General features: G+C 33.7%; 1 protein-coding gene across 1 annotated transcript in view; it reads right to left on the bottom strand.

Moving 5' to 3' along the window:
• SPAG16 (sperm associated antigen 16) overlaps window positions 1-23,835 on the bottom strand; it is a gene marked incomplete at its 5' end in the record, with an annotated part of 884,947 nt that overhangs the window by 240,060 nt on the left and 621,052 nt on the right. The window contains one exon of the mRNA XM_082840650.1: window positions 7,813-7,939. Within this exon, the coding sequence (XP_082696776.1) occupies window positions 7,813-7,939 (127 nt within the window). The remainder of the gene's footprint in view (window positions 1-7,812; window positions 7,940-23,835) is intronic.

The raw sequence follows: 23,835 nt of genomic DNA, 5'->3' as shown, positions 1-23,835 counted from the left end.
TATCTCATAAAGTCTTCTATGAAGAATTTGAGTCATTAATTTATTAAAATGTTGAAACTTATACATTTATTTTGGCCAAAATATCTGTTCCTACAGAGACTGAATGTGTTGCTAGGTTGGCAAGAATAAAAGTTTTGTATTGCTGAGCAATACAGCTGTCGCTTAAATTTGAGGCTCAAATTTTAAATAATCTTGATTTTTATATCAAATTGTATTTCCATTTTGGATCAAGGAAAAGTAGAATGTTTTACTTACAATTTGGTATTTTTAGGAAAATGCAATACTCAGTTGTGTAAAACTTAGGTTGAAAACCTAGTTGATGAAGTCACTTAATCCAAATCTCTCATTTTTGAGAAGATCAAGTTGAGGTCAACAGAGATTAAGTTTCCTGCTCAACTTCATGTTACAAATCACAGATGAACAACAATCTTTATTCTTTAGAGCCTTGCCTTATGCTTAACTCAAATGCCCTTTTCTGACACACAGGATGTGAATTATTTCTAGATGTTTCTACGAATTCAATCCAGACTCAGATAAGACATTTGTGAGTATTGGAGATATGAAATCATTGAAAAGTAGAGCTTCATAGTTTGAATAATGATGTTGTCATTAGATTAAGTACACACCCTTTCAAACATAATATCTGAAAGGAATAAGACTTAGTTACATGTATAAATTCTATATTTTGAAAAAGTCAGTAACTTTCATTTATATAAAACTTTCATAATTTGTGTAATTCAAATGCATTCCAGTTCTCAGAATTTGTGATCCATTATTAGGATGACAGTCTAAATACTTAAAAACTAATATGGCATCGCTACCAACCATTTAGAATGGAAAATAGACCAATCAGAACAGGTTTATGGTCATAACACTTTGTACAATTACAAATATTATTTCTGAATTAATATATCTTTGGTCAATACACCTTCAATACACGGTGTCCCCACTATCATTAGCATGCTATTTTCCATACTTGCTGTCAGGTGAATAAAAATGTTTCTAAAACATGGAATAGCATGACAAAAACCAAAGAGAAAGAATAGCTTTTTTACAGGTAAAGTGTAAAACCAGTTCCTATGAATCTCCAGAGTTTTTTCTTTACAATTTCCTAGAGCTAAATTCAGGCTCTCATAGAACTGTACAAATGTGTATATTTATTAATATATATATGTAATTAAAGCTCTCAAAACTCTTTAAAATGGGAGAAATGAACCAAACTCATAGTTCTGTGATGATTAAAAGAAAAAGCACCTAGAGCAGTTCCTAGATCATAGTATACTTCATTGCAGGTATTAATGATGAAACTGTGCACCTCAGATTGGGACTTGAGCCCACGTGCTGGGACTTGAACCCAGTCAAAACTCAGATTGGGACTTGAACCCATGTGGCCAGGACTCGAACACAGCCAAAACCCAGTCTTCCAACTGAGATCACAGACCTGGTTTCGGGACTTAATGAAGCTCAGGTTCTTGATGTCTCATCGCAGAAAGAAGTCAGTGAAAGACAAAGTGATAGGTAAGAAGTGCATTTATTTAGAGAGAAACGCACTCCACAGAGTGTGGGCCATTTCAGAAGGTGAAAAAGGCACCAGGGTATGGAGTTGTCAGTTTTTACAGGGGTGGGTAATTTCATAGTCTAATGAGTGGGAGGAGTATTCCAGCTATTTCAGGAAGGGGCGGGGATTTCTAGGAACTGGGCCACCGCCCACTTTTTGATTCTTATGGTCAGACTTGGAACTGTCATGGCACCTGTGGGTGTATCACTTAGCTTGCTGATGTGTTCAGTGAGTGTATACTGAGGCTCAAGGTCTAGTGGAAGTCGACTGATCCACCATCTTGGACCCATTTGGTTCTAATCAGTTTATGTCATGTCCTCAGGCTATGTCATTCTTTCAAAGGTCGTGCCCTACCCCTTTCCCTATTGTTTCAATGACACACTTGGGTCTCCAAGGGAGATACAAAATCTGATTTCCTTCCGTTCCTCCAGTTCCTTTCTCCAGCAGCAGAGGGGACCATATTCTACTCAAAAACAAAATGGATTTGCATACAAACAGGGGATGAAATAACGGGATTATAAATAATTGAGCAGAGTTATCTGGTCTTTTCTCTCTTGTATTTTATCCCCTCTCCTTGTAACTCTCTTTCCAAGGAAACTGATGTAGTAGATAGAATGGGCTTGCTCTTAGAAGGAGCAACTTACCTCAGCTCTGCCTTATGCCTTAGAGATCATAGAAGTTACCTTGCTTTCTTCCTTTCTTATTTCAGTTTGTAATCAGGCCAAGACTTAAATAAATAGCAAAAGTGCCTGCAGGCACTCACTTATTCCACCCAGATTAGTCTGATAGGTATTTACCTTGAGGTGTGGGGCTGGAGTTCCAGCTCCCATTAGGAACATATTTAGGGTTCCCCCTTGTTATAAGACACATCAAAAACCTGGCAGATAATACTAGGGAGATCTTCTTTTCCTGTTTTTCTTCCAGAGACAACTAATTGACAAATAGTGTTTGTTTGAGTCAAACATTGTCAAGTGATCATTAATTAGATTATTTCAATATTCATAGCAAATGAATTATAACTCCTAACAGATGTCACATATCAATATGAAACTGAATACTATTATTACAATGAGAAGCAGAATAATATAAAGTCTAAATTCTAGTCTCTGGAATTAGACTGCCCAGCTTTGAATTCTGACTCCACATTTGATCAGCCAGGTGTCATTAGGCTTTTTGTTAACTTCATGTCCTAGTTTCCTCATCTGTAAAAAGGAGACAACAGTAACAATCTCATTAAGTTGTAGTAAAGAATAAACAGGTTTTTACATGGGCCAACTCAGATGGTTCAAAGACAGTGAAGGGACTAGATCTAGAGGTGTGGACTGATGTTGCCTCACTACTGAGGTAATGACCTTCTGAGCCCTTTCCCTTGGCAAATTTTTCTGTAAAGAGCCAGACAGTAAATGTTTTAGGGCTTCACAGGCCATGCTGTTTCCCTTGTGAATACTCAACTCTGCTGTTGTAATGTGAAAGCAGCCTTAGATAATATGTAAATTAACGGGTGTGGTTGTTGTTACCATTAAAATTAAATATAAATACAGGCCATGGGCAGTAGTTGGCCAATCCCTGTTCTATCTACTATCCTTTGAATTGCAAGGTTTTACCAAGCTGGTTGGTGGGAGTACAAACTATTCCTAGGCTCCCCTGATCTTTGGGGATTTTTCTTTTTAACTCTTCATACAGATTTTTCTGTGGCTTTAGGCTGTCGTGGACTGATCTGCACTCAGCTAAAGACTGGAGGGGATCTTCTGTAAATCTCCAGAGCTCTCTCTCTGTGTTGCTGTCCCCTGTCCTGTACTCTGCCTGCAAACTCTAGCTGCCTTGGCCTCCCTGGACTGCCCACTCCATCTCCTCAACTCTGGGAGGCTGTGGGGTTTCCCCAAGGTTTCTGTCCATCCCTGAGATGTGACCTAGAAATTTTCTCCAGACAGTATTATGGGCAGCCATAGAGCTCATCTTATTTACCACCCCTACTTCCCTTCAGGACTGTCTTCCATTGCCCAATGTTCAATTTCTGAAAACCATCGTTTCATAAATTTTGTCTGTTTTTTCATGTGTTTCAGGTGGAAGGGTAAATCTGGTCCCTGTTACTCCATCTTGGCTGGAAGTGGAAGTCGTGATAGGTTTTTAACATTTCACATACAAGGAAACTGAGGCTCAGAAATGTTCGGAAAGTTCACCAAGATCATTCAGCTAGTTAGCAGTGGAGACAAAATTCAAAACCAGGGTTTCTAAGTGAGTGCTTCCTCCATTATATTATACTGCTTCCAACAGAAGGAGTTAACCACAATCTGCCTTTTAAATACAAAACAGTGAACTGCAGCCTTTACTAACAGAAGCTAATAAATCAAATTTGAACAAAAGATTTGAGGCTTATTTTTGAGCAATTTTAGAGGGGTCTGGTAATTTTCATATTTTATAATGGGGTCATTATTTTTTCTTCTATTTTAGTATTTCTATTGTGGTTCTCCTTGTGGGAAATATTTAGGATTACCGCCAAATGGTGGCAAACCTTGCTCATTTCAATGATCTGAGACTGATAAGTTTTCTAGTGGAAAGTCCCCATCTGGCTCAAACTTCAGCTCCTGCATTTTCTAGGGATGTGACTTTTTTGCAAGTGTACCGGAATTACCTTTTACAAAGGAGTGAAAAATATTGCTAAACTTCATAAACACAACAAAATGAGAGATGTGGAAAAGTGTATGTAGAAATTCTCACAGTTCATTTTTATTACTTTCACTACACAGTTCCATTTAACATTTTCTGAAATAGTAATAAATTTTTGAATGGTAAAACATATGGCATTTGAGTATGCCAAGTGGGAGATATTTAGATAGTGAATATTCGTAAAAATGTGTAGCGTTGTATTACCAGAAGGTTCTCTGTTTAATGAGAAAGGAACACTTATCCCTTTACAAATATATACTGATATATGTATATATCTATAAACACAGGTAATCTGTGTTTGTTGCAAGCAATGTATTTGCAAATAAAACATTATGTAAATAATACTATGCTGCATGCAACTCCTCTTTTAAATGTGTAACAAGCTGATTTCTTACAGCAACAGAAAAGCTAACCTCGAGATGGTGATTCACATATCTTTAAATCTTTTGATTTTAATTATATATGCATATATAACATTATATGTAGCTTTATTTGCTAGTTAACTATTTAAATTTTTTTGAATATTACATGAAAACAAGACTGTATTAGAATTTCCTCATTACAGAATATAATTAACCCTTTGAAATACATTAGAATATAGTAAGACAGTTATCTCCTCCATTATTTCTATGAGGAAACTTAGTTCAGGAAGATTAAATAATTTGTTTATAGTCTAAAAGGTGGGGAAGAGCTAAGGGTCTGAATTATATAGTCTATATTCTTTTTCTATACCACTGGTTTTCAAATATTATCAAAGATACATTTCAAAAATGATACACTATGAGAAGTCTCAATTTTAAAACAAAGTACCATTTCACTAGCACATAATTTACTTTTATAAGTTTAAAATAAAAATATTTATGTATGAGGTTAATATATAATGAGGAATCTTTAATATACATAAAAATTTGAAATCAAATGTTATGGACCACAATTTCAGCCTTTAATGACTACTCAAATTTATTTGTATACCATGTTGGATTTGCAGTGAAGGAATCCCTTATTTATAAAGATAAGCCATTGTATATGGAAACAGCTCTTTTTAAGCAGCACACCTCATAATTTCAAGATGCCCTTCAATTAAACTGATCCAGAGATATAAGATGAGAAAATTTTTGTTTCTATGTTGATTATTTAGAATATCTAAAAACTATGTATATGAGTAGTTTATATTAAATTTCTTACATTAAATTTCTCAGAACGAATACTGTCAGTACTTCCACATATATTATATGATATTGTGATGATACTGCATGTGTATTATCAATGACTTTTCCTCAGGTCCAAGGAGGAAAGCTTGTATTGGCTTGCCACTGGGAATAAATAAAAGTATGTCAAATGAAGAGTATTTTGAACTTATTAAGTTAGATTTGATCTTATCCTCATAGTTCAAATATTTTCATGATATCTTTTTATACTTTTCTTTTAAATCATCTTTTCCTGAAGAAATGCAGATGAGAAGAGATCTATGTGTCCCTGTCCTTATTTCGATTTTGTTTTGCTCTTGACTTCACTTTTCTTTACTCTCTTGAGATGAACATAATTTCTGGTATTTAACTTTGTGATTTCACCTCTCTGTTCAGACCCTCAATAGACCTTGTTTGCTCTACCTAGTTCCTTCAACTGCTGATATATTTCAGACTTTTAAAATGATGAGTCACTGAAGACTTCTCCTCAACAGAAGCACAAATTTCTCAGTATTCAATGAGAAAAAGACACTGATTTCTCAAACACGTAGAATTAAAATTAATTATAGTATGTTCCTTGAAGAAATGGTCAAAGGGATGGGAAGGTCAGGTTGAAATTATATTCCTTCAAACTGATGAAGTGTTTTCATTAACAGGGTCCCTGGTTTATACTCTTTATCTTTTATGTTTCTCATTGTTCCATCCTTGATTCTGACAGTTTTCTTAATATTAGTGTACCATCAAGTATATAGCAGTCATGGAGAAAAAAAAAGAGGTTTGTTGTACTAGGGGCTTTAAGATGATATTGACTTGTATGACAGTATGATAGGAACTGACATATATTTAAAATAAGTTTGCCTGACAATGCATAGAAAAGAAATTTTGGGCTGGATGACAAGGACAGTAAAAGGCAGTGGCAACATATTTAACAATTATGACAGTAAAATATGTACCTAGTATTAGTTGTACAGCATTTCAAAACACCCTTTAACTTCTATTATTAGAAAGTACAGCCAAAAGTTTTGAAATTTCAGAATTCAACACTCAAGGCCATGAGTACTTGGATGCTACCTCAAGATAGTAAAAAGGGATTTATGGATGTGAAAATGTTTGTAACAACCAAGTTAAAGTTCCTTTAGAATTATGATGTCAATGCATATTCTATATATCAAAAAGTATAAATTGAAATACGAATGGGCCTTTACATTATAAAATTAAATTCTCATAGTTGGGATCTTTTATTCTGTACAGTGCTTTCTGTTTGAATTCTAGCAGAGCATAAAAGTCTTAATGTCAAGAACTTTACTAACATATTTTTAAGGAAGTCATATATATGGTTCATATACCAATCTGCAATGGGAACACAGCTTCAAGTTTTTTAAGAAGACAAGCTTACTGTATTCTGAATTTTAGATATGTGATGTCAATATCATGAAACCAGTTCCATGAAACACATAATTACCTTATGACTTTAGAATTGCTTCTAGTATATTCATACTTTTTGGACTATTTTTAAATAGAACGTCATTATTTCCTTTATATATATTCTATCTTTATTTCTTTGACTAAAATTTGAGCTACTGCAAATAAATATCAAAGATTTTTAAACCTCTCAAATCTTAAGAAAGTTTAAAACGTGTATTACAACAGCAAAGGTAAGTTATATCAATAACAGATATACGTTATTTAGCATAGGCTATCATTAAAGATAGAGATGTAATTATAATTTTAACCTTTTAAATCAAGTGGAATCATTGTGTGATTGTTAACATCAGTTGCTACACTCTTCATCATCAGCAAGGATAAAATAATTTACCTCACCGTTAACGGTTATATTACTGCAGAAAAAATGCTAAACACAGATAATAATACTACAATTATTACCAATTAATATAATTATTATTGGACACAATTTGCAACAAGATAAATATATACTTAAAATTAATTGTAAAATCTAGAGAATATGGGGTATTACTAAATTATTATAAAGTATTCCATTAGTTTCAATTTTATTTTTGCCAAACTTTTGTTCTTCCCTACTTTTAGCTATTTTACCTTCAAAAAACTCAATTTACTTACGTTGGATGGTGATTCTAAGGGATGTAGACTCCAAATTTTGCATGATGCTGCTAGGAACTTGAGTAATCTAAATTAGCACACACTTATCTCCTCTATTATTTCTTCCTTTACATATGTGATAAATGTAATGCTTTCACTATATGACGTGATATATATCATATGATAAATATAGCATAATGTAGTATATTCTAGTATAATATCAAGAACAGATTTTTAAATAGAAGGAAATGCAAAAAACATAAAGTGGCAATAGAAAATAGTTTCAGAACAAATACTAAAGCTGTTAGCTTGGTCAAGAATGTTAAACAAAAAAGATCCTACCTGATGAATCAAAGTTCACCTCATTGCCAGGACTTGGACCTACATCAATGGACACAATTGGTAAGAGCTTCCGAAAATCCCATAGCTTTGTAACTCCACAGGCATCACAGGATGCGATCATGTGACCCTTTAAAGTATTAAAAAAAAAGAAATGTATTTACATACATATATATATATACATATTACTTATATACAAATATATATAGAAACTCAGACCAAAAAAAACAAAAAAAGAAAGATTTCTGTTACAATTTTATTAAATACACAAGAATACATTCCTCTAAACTAAAACGTATTCATTATACCTTTGTCTTTGGCATAAAAGTATTATAAAATGACAATTTAAATATATAAAATCCTATACGAAATTTTAGAAGATGATTTTTCAGGAAACATTTTGATGATTTTAATTATATAAGATGTAATAAAACAGAACTATACACACCCATGCAATTTGTCTAAATATATACATATCACATATGTGATATGTGATCTACATATAAAAACTATATATGTAAAATATTGCACTAAAAGCACACTTCATTTTATATGCTTGTAATTAGTTAGTATTGATAATTTATAACTCAGAGTAAAAACAAAAACAGAGGTAGGAAAACAAATGGACAGGAAAGGAGAGTTTTATCATAGTGGGTAGAATCACTGGGGCCAGGTAAAATTGATGGCAAGGAAGCAGTGCCTATTGTGTTCTGTTAGCCAAAATTATTAGAAATATTTGGGCTATTTTTTTAACATGTAGTGGAAAAAGGAAGAAGGTAATTGGATAAGGGAATGGAAAACAAAAGGAAGGGTGGATGGATTCAAGTGTTATGGAAACGGGGCGGATATTTTCCCAGTATAGAAGTACCAGCCCAGGTGCATCAGTTTGGAGTTCAACGTCTGTCTATATTCCTCTTGCAGGCCTCTCAGGAGATATCTATTCAGCAGCTACCTTATGTCAGAGACTGGGATATAGTGATGAATAAGAGAGTTTCCATCATTCTGTCATTTAATTTCTGTGTCCACTGACCAACTAAATATGAGTGCTGGCCACATCAGGTTTATGTACAATGTTTATAAGTCATTATACTCTTTCCAATTCGATATACAGTTTCCCTTTCAGATTCAGTTTAATTTTTTTAATGTCTAGTCAAAAATCAACCTCTCATTATTTTCCTCCTAAATATTCTAAAATGTTAAAGATAATAACTTGATTATTATACAATTTTCCCTATTATCATTTTGAACTAGCTCGCATACTTTTTTTCTCATTTACTCCTTGATTTCTATCCTTTCTGTAAAAAAAAAGAAAAACAAAAAACTGCATAGTGTATTACAGTCCGAGTGGATTTTTTGGGTTTTTTTCCCTAAATACTCCAGTAGTACAACAAATGCCACTAGTTTTAAAATTCTGTAACTGCTGTTACTGGCAAAGCAATACAATAATCTTTTCCTCAAGCTAATAAATGGGATATTTAATCTGTTTTACAGTTTAAAAAGAACATGGAGAACTTGGAATGTTTTCAAATATGTAAACGTGTATTGTGAGAATTGTGAAGAATCAGTGAATTTAATTTTTAGAAAAGAACAGTTCTCAGGATTATAGGGAATATTAATGTTAGAAATTGTAAAGGACTCTTTCCAGCTATAAGGGTTTTAAAACATCTTTCAGAGGTCGCAGAATGGAATCTTTTTTCAACTGTGAGAACAGAATAAATTTTAGTCAGAATTTAATTTGAAGGCACTTGTCACTAAAGTCAGGTTATAGACTTCATGTCCTTTCCTTGCCTAGATTCTATGAAACAAAGACAATCTTAAAGTGTGCTTTATACCACTGAATATTAAATTTTTAGGAAATATACTAAAAATAAAAAAAATAGTCCATCATTTTCTGGGTGAAAATTAGTACTTAAATGGGTTTAATATTTTTATATTTAATTTTTACCACTGTCAAATAATCAATTAATACAGTTTGATAATACTAAAATAATAATAGTCAATACTTATTAAATGCTTCTAATAACCAAGTGCTACACTAAATGATTTATTAATAAATAGTAGATAGTATTTTAAACAATTTTGAATAACTAACATCATATAGCCAAACTTTTCCATTTCCCAAGGAACTTAAAATTCATGACAATATATGCATTATGGTAAAGCAAATATAATAATTTATAAAGTGGTAGAAATAAGTTTGTATTCAGATTTGATAACTCGGTAGCTATACTTCCAGTTAACCAGAGAGGCAAATGCAATGCCTATCATAGTACCTGGAGCACAGTAGAACTAAAAAAAAATTTGTTGGGACTTCCCTGGTTGTCCAGAGGTAAAGAATCCACCTTGTAATGCAGGGGACGCAGGTTTGATCCCTGGTCAGGGAACTGAGATCCCACATGCCACAGCCCAACTAAGCCTGCGCACCACAACTACTGAGCTCGAGCGCCTCAACTAGAGAGCCCACGTGCTGCAAACTACAGAGCCCATGTGCTCTGAAGCCTGAGTGCCACAACTAAAGAAGAGAAAATGCCCGCACACCACAACTAGAGAGAAGGCCGCGTGCCACAATGAAAGATCTTTCATGCTTCAACAAAGATCCCATGTGCCGCAACTAAGACCCGACGCAGCCAAAAATAAAAACATTAATAAACTAAAATAATAAAAAATTTAAAAATATATATTTGTTAAACCAGTAGATGATGAATGCCTCATGGGAGTTTACCTAGAAGTTTTACTTTAGTCCAAGTACTTCCACAGCGGTCTTAAGGTAATATTGATTCTAACCCTGATGGTTCTGAATCAGTTAGATAAAAGAAAGAGATAAAAGATGCAGAGAATCCAAAACGAAAAACTTGGAATATCAAGATCTTGTATCCCTCCCCCTCCAGTCTCAGGTGAACTGGAACCATTTGCCATTCTCCTTCCATAGGGAAGAAGAATATTAAAATATTACTAATCTAAACCACACAGTGTGAATTTTGACGGATCTGAAGATGGAGGGTGTGGAAAAGGAATTAGCTGACAACCTGGGGAAAAAGCAAATATTTTATCTAGAATTTATGTCAGGTAAGAAAACAAAGACTAGTTATAGTTAGGCACTTAACTTAACCAAGAAAGAAAGATTTGAAAGAAAATGTGTTTTGGAGAAAGGTGGAATTGTGACAATTTTAAAGAAAGTAAAAACTCAAGAGTTTTGGAAAACCATCTAAAATGTAATTCTGGTTATGTCATTGGTACCAGTACTGGCTGAGGAGGAAAGGTGATAAAGATGGTTGCACTGAAAAGTTCTCGGAGAAGTTCGGATTCAGACAGATGGTTGTTTTTGTGACACTGAATCGCCAGCACCCGGCTTAGTTCCTGTGACATGTTTGGCATTTGATCTTGAATAAATCATAGAATAATATATGAATAAAAAATGAATATAAGGGGAGTAGAGAGTAATCAATGTTGACTACATGCAACTATAATGGATTTTTTTCCACAATATGGTAAATGAGCTGAAGCTCAGAATATTTTTTTTTTTTTTGGTTATCACAGACTCAAATAGTAAAACAAAGCAAGTGGAATTTAGGAAAATGGACAAAGGATACAGTTGAGATCAAAGTGAACAGTCACGACTCCTGACTGCCCCTTTTAAGCCTTCCCATTTCCAACTTAAAGATCGTAGTGAGAAAATCCATAGGGACATGCAGTTAATAAGTTAGAGTAGAACAACATAAAACCAAACTAGCTTCATCTAGGCTGCTGGAAATATACTGGAAAAATATTTAGCAGTACATATCAAGGATCACAAGGGTTCATACTTTTGAAACTTTTAAGGCTACTTCTGAAATTTACTGTAAGGTTTTAAAAAAGTTATGATCAAAATATTAAAGTAGCACTATTTATAAATAAAAAATGGAAACAAGTGAAATTTGTAATAATCTAATATGGAAGAAATAAATCTTGTGCTGTTGTGGATCCAGAGCACTGCCAGAGGCACCTTTTATGCAAACTTGATACCAACAGTGGCAGGAAGACAAGCAGACTGAGCTGTCTCTCTGCACAGTGGTTCCAAGCATATTTATATATTATAAAACAAAGAAAGAAAAAAGAGAAAACCAGGATGCTAATGATGTCACTTATAATTTAAATGAATGATTAAAAGACTATTTTCATAAGCCTATAGTATTCCTTAATATAGACATAACTTACAGCTTTATATAATTTTCAAAAACAGACTTTACAAGTTTGGGCATTACCATAGGTTTGGGGTTAAGAGTCTATTTTTCAGGTAGTGTAAGAAATGTCATAGAGCAATATTCTATATGAGATTCCTTATATCTTTATATTGTATATCAAGAAGAAATATATAGAATCTTAATTTATTATAAAAAAAGGTCCAATTTGATTATACTTTGTACCTTCATCCTGATGGATCAGCTAAATCAGCTAAGTATTTTCTTGGTTCAACACACTATGTTCATATATATATATATATATATATATATATATATATATATATATATATATATATATATATATACACACACACATTTATTTTCCCATCTTTTTTTGGAAAGTGAATTTACAGAACATCTAAATAAGCAAACTATTTTTAGGGTTGTGACACTACTTCTTCTGCAAAGGCTCTTCAAGGCTGAATAAAACAATATATATAATTGTTCTCTTCTCAGAGTTATACAACATAATAGAAAATTTAATGAATGATTATATATCAACTATGCACACATGAGAATGCTGTAAACTCTGTAAGTGCAGGTACTTTGGCTTAGCAGTACATTCCCATGACCTTGAATAGAAACCAATAAATGTTCAATAAATAATTGCAGATGAATAAATACCATAGATGAATTATTACAAAGCCATAAAAAGAACAATTACAGAAACAATGTAAAACATGGAAGAGTTTATAGTATAGTGTCGTTACACTGATTAAAAATACACAATACATATGGTGCAGCGACTGAATAGGGAGATATGTTTATAAAAAGTTGCCCTATATATTTTTTAGGACTTTATTTTTTTAGGATCGTTTTGGTTTACAGCTAAATTAAAGGCAAGATACAGAGATTTTCCATATACCCTCGGCCTCTCCACACACATAGCCTCCTCCATTTACAACGTCCCCTCCAGAGTGGCAAATCTGTTACATTTGATGAACCTACACTGACACATCATAATCACCCAAAGTCTGTATTATTACAATTCACTCCTGGTGTTTCACATTCCATGAGTTTAGACAATTGTATGACATATACCCACCACTATGGCATCATCCAGAGTATTTTCCCTGCCCTAAATATCCTCTGTACTCACCTATCCCAACATACCACCCCTGCCCAACCTCTGGCAATCACTGATCATTTTGCCTCTCTATCTAAACTTTACAATCAGTTTGTCTGTATCCACAGAATACCTTTTCTTGATTTTTACTGGGATTGCGCTGAATCTACAGATCAAGGAGGGAAGAACTGATATCTTGACAATATTGAGTCTTTGCTTCCATTAACATGGAGTATCTCTTCATTCACTCAGTTATTTTGTTTCATTCACCAACGTTTTATAGTTTTTCTCATATAGATGTTATACATATTTTGCTAGATATACTTAAATATTTCATTTTTAGGGGTGCTAATATAAATAGCATTATGTTTTAAAATTTAAATTCCACTTTTTCCTTGCTGGTGTATAGGAAAGCAATAGACTTTTGTGTATTAGCCTTGCATCCTGCAACCTTGTAATCACATATTAGTTCCAGAATGTTTTTTGTTTCTTTTTTTTTTTTACTTGTTTTTTAAAATTAAGTCTTGGATGGTCATATCATCTGTGAACAAAGATAGTTTTAGTTTTTCCTTCTCAATCTGTGTAACTTTATTCCCTTTTTTTTTTTTTTGGTCTTATTGCATTATCTATAACTTCCTGTACAATGCTGAAAAGGACTGGTGGGAGGAAATATCCTTGTCTTGTACCTGATATCTTAGTGGGAAACCATTAGTTTCTGACCATTAATAATAATGTTAGCCATAAGTTTCCTTTTAGATATTCTTTACCAAGTTGAGCAATTTCCCTTATATGCCTAATTTACTGGGAGTTTTTAATCATGAATAGGTATAGTATTTTATGAAATAGTTTTTCTGCATCCATTGATATGATCATGTAATTTTTCATCTTTACCCTATTGATGTGATAGATTACATTACTTGATTTCCAAATGTTGAACCAGCCTTGCATACCTAGGATGACTCCCATTTGGTCATAGTTTTTACTTCTTTTTATACATCATTGGATTCAATTTGCAAACATTTTGTAGCAGATTTTTATATTTATGTTCATGAAAAATAGTGGTCTGCCGTTTTCTTTTCTTGTAATGTCTTTCTCTGATTTTGGTTGTAGGGTAATGCTGATCATAGAATGAGTTAGGAAGTATTCCCTCTATTTCTATTATCTGAAAGAGATTATGGAGAATTGATATAATTTCTTCCTTTGTAGAATTCACAAGTGAACCCATGTGGGACTGGTGCTTTCTGTTTTGGAAGTGCATTAACTATTCGGAAAGGTAATATGATTCAACTTCTTTAATAGATATAGGCGTATCTAGATTGTCTATTTCTCCTCCTGTGAGTTTTGGCAAATTGTGTCTTTTAAGAAATTGGTCCATTTCATCTAGGTTATCAGATTTGTTTCAAGGCAGATTTGCTGAAAACAAATTCACTCAATTTTTGTTTATCTGAGAAAGCCTTTATTTCTCCTTCACTTTTAAAGGATAATTGCACAAGGTAAAGAATTCTATGTTGGTGTTTTTTCTTTCAGCACTTTAAATATTTCACTCCATTTTTTCTTGGCATCATTTCTGAGGAGATGTCATATGTAATTCTTATCTTTATTTCTCTATATGTGAGCCACTCCCCTCTTGGTTTCTTTCAGGATTTTTTCTTTATCTTTAATATTCTATAGTTTGAAAATGATATACATAGATCTAGGGGCTTTTGTTTGTTTCCTTTGTTTTTGTTTGCATTTATCCTGCTTGGTATTTTCTGTGTTTCCTGGGTCTGTGGTTTAATGGGTGACATTAATTTGAGGATATCTTAGTCATTATTTTCAAATATACCATCTGTTTCGTTCTCTCTTCTCTTTCTGGTATTCCCATTACATGTATGTTTTACCTTTTGTAGTTGTTCCATAGTCCTTAGATGTTCTGTTTTGTTTCGGTTTTGGGTGGTTTTATTTTTTGTTTTGTACATTTTTTTAAAGTCTTTGTTGTCTTTGTTTTGGTTTTTGATGATTCTATTGATATATCCTCTGTGTCAGAGGTTCTTTCTTCAGTTGTGTTCAGCCTATTAATAAGCCCATCAAAGGCATTCTTCATTTCTGTTATATTGCTTTTCCCTCTAGTGTTTCTTTGTGGTTCTTTCTAGGATATTCATCTCTCTGCTTACACTGCCTACTTGTTTTTTCATGCTGTCTCCTTTATCCATGAGAGCCCTTAGCATATTAATCATAGATGTTTTAAATTCCTGGTCTGATAGTTCCAACATCCTGTCATGTCTGGTTCTGACGCATGCTCTGTTTCTTCAAATTATGTTTTTTGGCTTTTTGTATTTCTTGTAATTTTTTTCTTGATGGTCATACATGATATACCAGGTAAAAGAAACTGCTGTAGATATGCCTTTAGTAATGTGATTGTGAAGTATGGGGTGGGGCGAGTGTTCTATAGTCCTGTGATTAGGTCTTAGTCTTTTAGTGAGCCTATGCCTCTGGACCATGAACTTCATAAGTGTTTCTCAGTTTTTCTTTCCCTCTTAGGTGGAACAGGTTGGCTAGAGTGGGCTGGAACTGGGTTTTTCCCTTCTCCCATGTGTAAGGCAAGCCAGCTGTAATTGTTTATTTCCCTTCCCCCACGTTAGTTAGGTGCTGATAATACCCCAGCAGGTTAAGCTCTGTGTATATTTTTTGTAATGAGGAATTCTGAGTAATCTGGGTGGAAAATCCTTTAATATTTTAAATGTGGGCAATAATTACAAATAATTAAATTATTCAAGAATAAAAGGTATATATTCTTCAGATTTAATTATCAAATATATTACTTTTTCTTTAATGATACTTTAAAATAAATTCAGGAAAATTATACATTTGCATATTGCATTATAATTTATCTTATAGTAAATCCATAAATAATGTCACAGCTAATTCTCAGAACTATATGATGAGTCAAAATTTAATCTTATCTCACAATATTCAACTAAATAAATTTTAGAAAAATTAAATAGTGTATTGAAGGACTTCTAGTTGAGCGGGTCTTAAAAACAGAGCTATAAAATGAGACAAAAAATAATAATAGTTAATACTAATTGAGTAATAACCATGGGCCACTCAGGGTTCTGAGCATTTATATACACATATGCAGGTATTATACACACATGCAGGTATTCTCCACTTTTCAAAAGTTTGCTTTACACTATTTCTCTTTTATGAAAGATCTACATTATTGCCTGCTTTTGCTAACTGAAAGAAATACAAAGAGGATTTTCACATTTACAAAAAAGTTAACTGCTTCTTTGCTTTATGCCATTTTGGCTTATGCAAGTTTTTAAAGGAATGCTCAACTTTTGGATAGTGGGGGAAACCTGTATACAAATATCCCGTAATTTTAAAAAAACAAAAACAAAACCAAAAACTACTATGAAATAGGTTGCTATTAACACCCCCATTTTATGGATGAGGAAATTGAGCCACAGGAAACTTAATTACCTGGCCACCACCTATGCGGTTTAAAAAGGAAGAGCCAGGATTTGGACTTGTTTGGCTCTAGAATATGCGCTAATCACTAAGCTCTACAATGTGTCTCAAAGAGAAGTTTGCCTAAAAATTTATTTTTAAAAATATAAGATCTCAGGAACTTCCCTGGTGGCACAGTGGTTAAGAATCCACCTGCCAATGCAGGGGACGTGGGTTTGAGCCCTGGTCTAGGAGGATCCCACATGCTGCGGAGCAAGTAAGCCCGTGAGCCACAACTACTAAGCCTGAACTCTAGAGCCCACAAGCCACAACTACTGAGCCCATGTGCCACAACTACTGAAGCCCGTATGCTACAGTCCATGCTCCGCAACAAGAGAAGCCATTGTAATGAGAGGTCTGCGCACAGCAACAAAGAGTAGCCCCCGCTTGCCTCAACTAGAGAAAGCCCGCGCGCAGCAACCAAGACACAACGCAGCCAAAAATAAATAAATTTATATTAAAAAAAAAAGCAAAGAACCAAAGTTTTAAAAGTATAAGATCTCAAAGAATGATAAAGAATAATAAAAATAATACTCATTACAGAAAAATAGAATAGAAACATAAAGTAGAGACTAGAAATAAAACCATAGGCTTCTGGGCTATGGGTTTAGGAGCAGGCCCTAGTTATTCAGCTTCAGTAGGGTATCAGAGACTAAAAGTACTTTTTGTCAGATGGGAGATAAAAGCCTACATATCGTTAAAGCCATGGATACTGTAAGTTTTCTTAAAAATATGAAGCTGACAAAAGTTGCTTTCAAATCTGTTTGAAGATGCAATTTATTTGAAGGTATATATTTAAGGAATCTGGAGTTATACACAGTCTTACAACTTGGATCTGAACCAAGTAACACATGCTAATAACTTGCTCAGTGGTTTTCAATCCTGGAAGGCAGGATACCTGAATCATAAATGTAGGACTTATTCTAGGATACCCTGAGGCTATTGGCCTGGGAGACAAAGGAAATAGTTACAATACTGAAAGCTCTGAAAGAGTAAGCACAAATAGAGAGCAAGAGAGATAAAGAAGCAAAAAGAAAGAACCACTTTTCTTACTCTACTCAAAAGTAGCCACAATTTTTTTTTTTTTTTTTTTGTAGTACATGGGCTTCTTCTGGTTGTGGCCTCTCCCGTTGCGGAGCACAGGCTCCGGACGTGCAGGCTCAGCGGCCATGGCTCACGGGTCTAGCTGCTCCGTGGCATGTGGGATCTTCCCGGACCGGGGCATGAACCCGCGTCCCCTGCATTGGCAGGGGGACTCTCAACCACTGTGCCACCAGGGAAGCCCTACAATTTTTTTTTTCGTTATAGGTAAAGAGATCTAAAGTTATTAAGCCTGTCAATAATTGGAAATAAAGTTAATCTGAGTGCATTAAAATTACAAAAAGACTGAAAAATATTTTTAAATAAGTATGAATCTCAAAGATGTTAATGAAAATTAATACTCATTAAATTAAAAGAAATGAAACCAAAACAGTCTAAAATGACTTGAAGAAAACAAGAAAATTGAAACATTAATCATTGAAAACAAAAGGCTCAATAGATAGGAAATACTTTAGAATAGACAAAGTTGAAAAGAGAGTTAGTGAATTGGAGATTGTACTGGGAAATTCAGCTAGATTGCATATGTAGAGATAAAAAGATGAAAGCATTCAGACCAGTAAGAGATGTAGGGGAGTACGGAGCTGGATATTCCAATATATTACAAAAGAAGAGCATGTACAGACAGGCAGAAGAGCAGTATTTGAAGGTATAATAATGGAAACTTTTCCAAAATTGAAGCAAGATATATTAAAAATAACAGTGCATTCCAAGTATTGAGCATGATATATAAGAATAAAACACACCTAGAAACAAGTAATGAAAGTATGGAGCATTATGAATGAAAAAAAAATTATCTACAAGAGAAAAATTACAGATTATTTATAAAACAATTAGATTGATAACAAAAACTAGATGTTAGAACTAGTGGAATAATGTCCAAATCGTGTGGGAAAATAAAATTCAATCTAAATTTGTTTACTTAGCTAAATATGACTCTGGACTAAATGTATTTTAAACATTCAGACTATAAAAGTTTAAATATAAACATCTTATGGGAAGAACTATTAATAATTATATTTTGCCACAACTATTAATAGTTATATTGTCAGGTGATATAATGGTCAGCACAGATATTGAAAAATCAAGAAACTTTAGTCAAGGTTAGTTAACTGTTTGCTACAAAAAAGAAATGTCCAAACCAAATCCTAACTCTAACCATCCTAATCTAACCTTAATTTTAATCTTAATTAAAAAAAAAAGAAATACATTAAAAAGAAGTAAAGAAAAGAATAAATGGGAAACACAATAAGTTGTGATAGCAATAATAATGAACATACAAATAATTACACATACACACACACATAAATAGGCTATACTTAACAATTAAAATAGACAACAAAAATGTTAAGAAAAACAGAAAATACAATCTTATGCAAAATACAAGAAAAACATTAAAATAAGAACAGTGGCAAAAAAAAAATACTCAGAGTAAAAATAAAAGAATTTAATTATTAAATACTAATTAATAGGAAGCTGGCAAAGGAGTATCAGTATCAGAAAAAAAGAAATTTAAGTGAAAAAAATTATTACTAGAGCTAATTGAGATCAAGTGATTTTCCTAAAATTATCTTAGTAGAATAATTTGGAGTGAGGATTCAAGCATATGTCAGTTGACTTCAGGGTCTGCGATTTTAACATATATATATATATATATATATATATATATATATATAATGTAGCATAATATATCACAAACGCTTAAATATATTTAATATATTCTTCCATTAGAATATATTTAAGTGAGTTAATAACTCAGATCAATAGTTGTTCACAGAGATGTTCCTCACAATATTATTTATAAGATGGGGCAGTAGAAACATAAGAAATTAGTTGTTCAATAGATAAAAAGATAGATACACAGAAGCACATGTATATATACATATTTTTATATAGATATAACTGTAACATATAATTATATAACTAAACTATTATTTAACTATGGATGGCATTTCCAAAGATTATTAATACAAAGGAAAACATACATATGGTAGTGCAATAAAGCAGCAGAGTTACTTACAGTTATACACACACAGAAACATATGTTGAAAATAAGATTGGTTGGACTAAATCATAATTGATTATCTTTAGGTGACAGGATGAATCATTCTTATTTTATTTGTTCCTTTTCATATTTTCAAAATTCAAATTTCATGGAACTAGTATCTATTAATTAGTATAATCAGAAAAATAGTTTTTAATAAATAATGAAATCAAACCATCATACACAATATGATGTCAAGTCAAATGATCTAATTTTCATTAGTGATCCTGTCAAGTGATCTAATTTTCATTTTCTAAATATCTACTATGTAAAATGGGCAAGAAAGAGGGGTCATCAAGCAAATGGCAGATACATTAAGCTCTAGAAACATCAGCTGCTTTTAATACATGAAGGTAATGACCTGCAGCTTGGTATTAAGGTATAACTATAATAAAATGTTTAGGTTCATTAGCAGGAAAATTAGTATTTCAAACATTTTTAGTACTGATACATTAGTGTCTCTCTTAGGACAGGCTTGTGCAGCATTAAGCATTAGCTCATTACACTCTTCCCTCAGTACCTTAATGGCACAAATAAGCTAAAGAAATTACGGAATTAGAATGGAAACAGAAGGTAAGTTTTGGGAATGTTCAGAGTGTGAGGCTAAATAAGGAAGGAATAAAAAGCACTGGAAAGATGTTGATAAGATTGCTGTTGTCAGTACGTACTTCTTCTCTATGCCATTGTCAATCAGTTAGGTATTAATAACTTGAATCACCAAGCATGCCCCAGGGATATGGGACCTGGACATCTCAAACAAGTACGTAGCATCTAGAGTACACAACACTACACTACAAAATCATGATAACCTGTTCAAAGTGATTTCTATTTAATATCTCATTGAAACCTTCATTTCTATAGTTAGGTTATACCACCAGATTATTCAGATGAGAAAATTGAGACTTAAAATACTATACAACTTGCCTAACGGCATTTTGTTAATAAAATGTAGATCCAGGATTCAAATCCAGACAATCTGACCAAGTGTCCCAGATCTTAAACGTTTAGCAAGGAAGCTTTTTGCATGCCTTGACCTAGATGCTTTGGAGAATAGAAGCCCATAAAGTCCCATTTTAAGTGCTTAAAGAGCATAGACTGTTATGGAGGTAGAATGCCCTGAAAGAGCTAATGTTACCGTAACAGAATAACAAAAAATATGTATTAGCAAAGAACAAATTGAGCAAGCAAGTGTTAATTTAAAAGGCAGAAGAATAATTAGAAACAGATGAAGACAATTAATGTATATAAAGGAACAAATATTTACTGAGCTGTACTCTGTCACTGGCTTGGGGTCATGATCTAGAGATACAATAGATATAAGCTCTATACAAATACAGTGTTAAAGGCAAAGTTAAATGCCAGAAGTAGATAAAGGGTTATTTCTAGTAAAAATTGACCACCTAACCCAAGCCTGTGGGATCAGAGAAGCTTTCCTCTAGGAATGCAGTCCTAGGATAGGTCCATTAAGTGAATGCACCTTTCTAGAAACAGTGACATTTTAAGTAGGTGCAGATTATGAAGAGACATTAGTGGACAGAAAGCGGGATGGCATCGTTAGTATTGAAAATGGTACAATGTCAGAATACAAAGCAGAGATTAACATATTTCACTAGGGGGAATTAGGTGAATTTATGATGAGGTTAGTAATGTGTAAAAATTCTGAAGAGTTTTTGGAGCTCACACTGAGAAATATGAATTTCATATGATATAAAAAGTTGTTATGTGTTTTGAACATAAATATTGATATGTTAAAAAGAATGAAGGCCAGTAGTTTCAGTGAGTTAAGCAGGTACCTAAGTACAAAATTGTCTCTCTGAGACCCTGCAAAACAAGTAAACATGACTTTCCTGTGGTTTTCAAGTTTGTGCCATAAGTCTTAGCAAGAATTTGACTGAACCCAGGCAAACTTGTCTGGACCAGTAGGAAACTTCTTCATTGATCAAAGAAATATTGGTGGAGTTCACTAGGTGTTAGACACTGATTTAAGTGGTAGATAAACAGGAGTGAACAAAGCAGAGAGAAGTCCTGGACTTATGGAACTTGTATGCTTCTGGAGAGAATCATACGATAAATTAAATAAATCAGTAAAATATGTGGTACGTTAAATGTTAACGGAATTTATGGAAAAAAATGTGTAGACATGGAATACCTGGCAGAAAGAGTGTTAAAGCATAAATAGCCTGAGTCAAGAAGGGTCTTACTAGAAATATGACTTCTGAGTTCAGAGCAAAAGGAAGAAGAGTGATCCAAGAAAAGGAAAGAGTGAGATCAAGGCCCTCTGGGCAGAAGTACTGAACATAAATAGGCTGGTGTAGCTGGACTTCAAAGTCCTTGATTCTACATGAAGTCAGGAGAAAAAAAATCAAAACAACACTGGGCTATGTGTTTGAATGGATTGAATAGGACTATATTTGGAGGTCAGGTGGAAATGATGACAGTTGTCATTAAGTCTAGATTGCTAGGTGCAGAAAGAAGTGTTCCCATGATTTCAACAATGTCTACATACTTACGACTCCCAAATTTACACGTCCAATTGACATCTCTATTTTGAATTCCAGATCTTTATTTTCAAATACCCACAGAACATTACTATTTGGATATTCCACAGATACCACAAGTCAGCATATTCAAAGCCAAGTTCATCTTTCCCTCAAACTTGATCTTTCTGCTGTACTTTCCATTTCAATAAAAGGCTTCATATCCCATTCAGTCAGCAGAGATTGTCTTCCTATTCTCCATCTCTCTCCTCTCCAATCCTGTTCAGTTGAAGTAGGTCTCCACTCTCCACAAATCCCTCATTTCAGGTCCTCCTCATCTCACGCACAGACACGTGTAGTGAACTCTGCTTCAGCCATGTATTTTTGCAGTTCATTTTCACAACTGGTTCTCAGCCAGGGTGATTTTGCCTCCTGGAGGACATCTGACAACGTCTATAGAGACATCTTTGATTATCACAGCTGGGGCACCTACCACTGGCATTCAGTTGGTAGAGGCCAGGGATGTTGATTAATATCTTATAATGCACAGGGCAGCCCATCCCCACCCCTGGATTTATGAAATTACCTCATCCCTAATATCAATAATGCCATAGTTGAAAAATTAATGACAGAGTAATATTTTCTAAAATACAAATTTGAGCCCCTCCTTGACCTGCCTCCTTCCTGCCTCTCATCTCCCACAACTTCTCTGCACATTACTCTGCTCTACTTGAATACACTATGCTCTCATCCTTTTCTTCTCACTATTTCTACTGACTAGGATGCTGATTGGCTATTTCTTTCTCTGTTAAATATTAAATATATTTTAAAACTTGGCTCTAACACAACTTCTTCTAAATTATTCTAGGGAACGTAAGGTATTCCTTATCTTTCTCCTGAAGAGCCATGTCATAAAACTTACACAACAAATTGTGATTTTTTGTACACATGCATGTCTTTTCCTTCTAGACCTATATTGTGCAATGCTACTGGCTACTGAGTACTTGAAATGTTAATTACTGCAACTAATTTTTAAATTTAATTTAATTTTATTTTAAATCGACATTTTGGGCTTCCCTGGTGGCGCAGTGGTTGAGAGTCCGCCTGCCGATCCAGGGGACACGGGTTCGTGCCCCGGTCCAGGAAGATCCCACATGCCGCGGAGCGGCTGCGCCCGTGAGCCATGACCGCTGAGCCTGCGCGTCCGGAGCCTGTGCTCCGCAACGGGAGAGGCCACAACAGTGAGAGGCCCAAGTACCACAAAAAAAGTAAATAAATAAAATCGACATTTTCTCATGTAGCTACTCACAATCATATTGGACACTTTAGACAAAGAACAGTTCCATCATTACAGAAAGTTTACTTAGATAGTACTACTGTAAATCTTTTGTACTCTGGGGCTTATATTATACACTTAAAAATATTGAAACGAATGAGTTAATGAATCATTATTTCCATAGCTGAATCATCAGAGCAAAACTTTTCCTAATGCTTATGATTGACCTCTCTCAAGAATTATGCCAGATATTCCCATTGATCTTTAATTTGCTATTTTTGGTATCTAAAATTTGTTGCATTACATTGATAGATAGCTATCCACTTTGTGTGTAGATTTTTATTCTTTAATTA

This window comes from Leucopleurus acutus (assembly GCF_964270905.1).
Source record: "Leucopleurus acutus genome assembly, chromosome: 6".
NCBI classification, from domain to species: domain Eukaryota; kingdom Metazoa; phylum Chordata; class Mammalia; order Artiodactyla; family Delphinidae; genus Leucopleurus; species Leucopleurus acutus.
The sequence above is the reverse complement of the archived record's forward strand: the minus strand, read 5'-3'. Positions and strand labels throughout refer to the sequence as shown.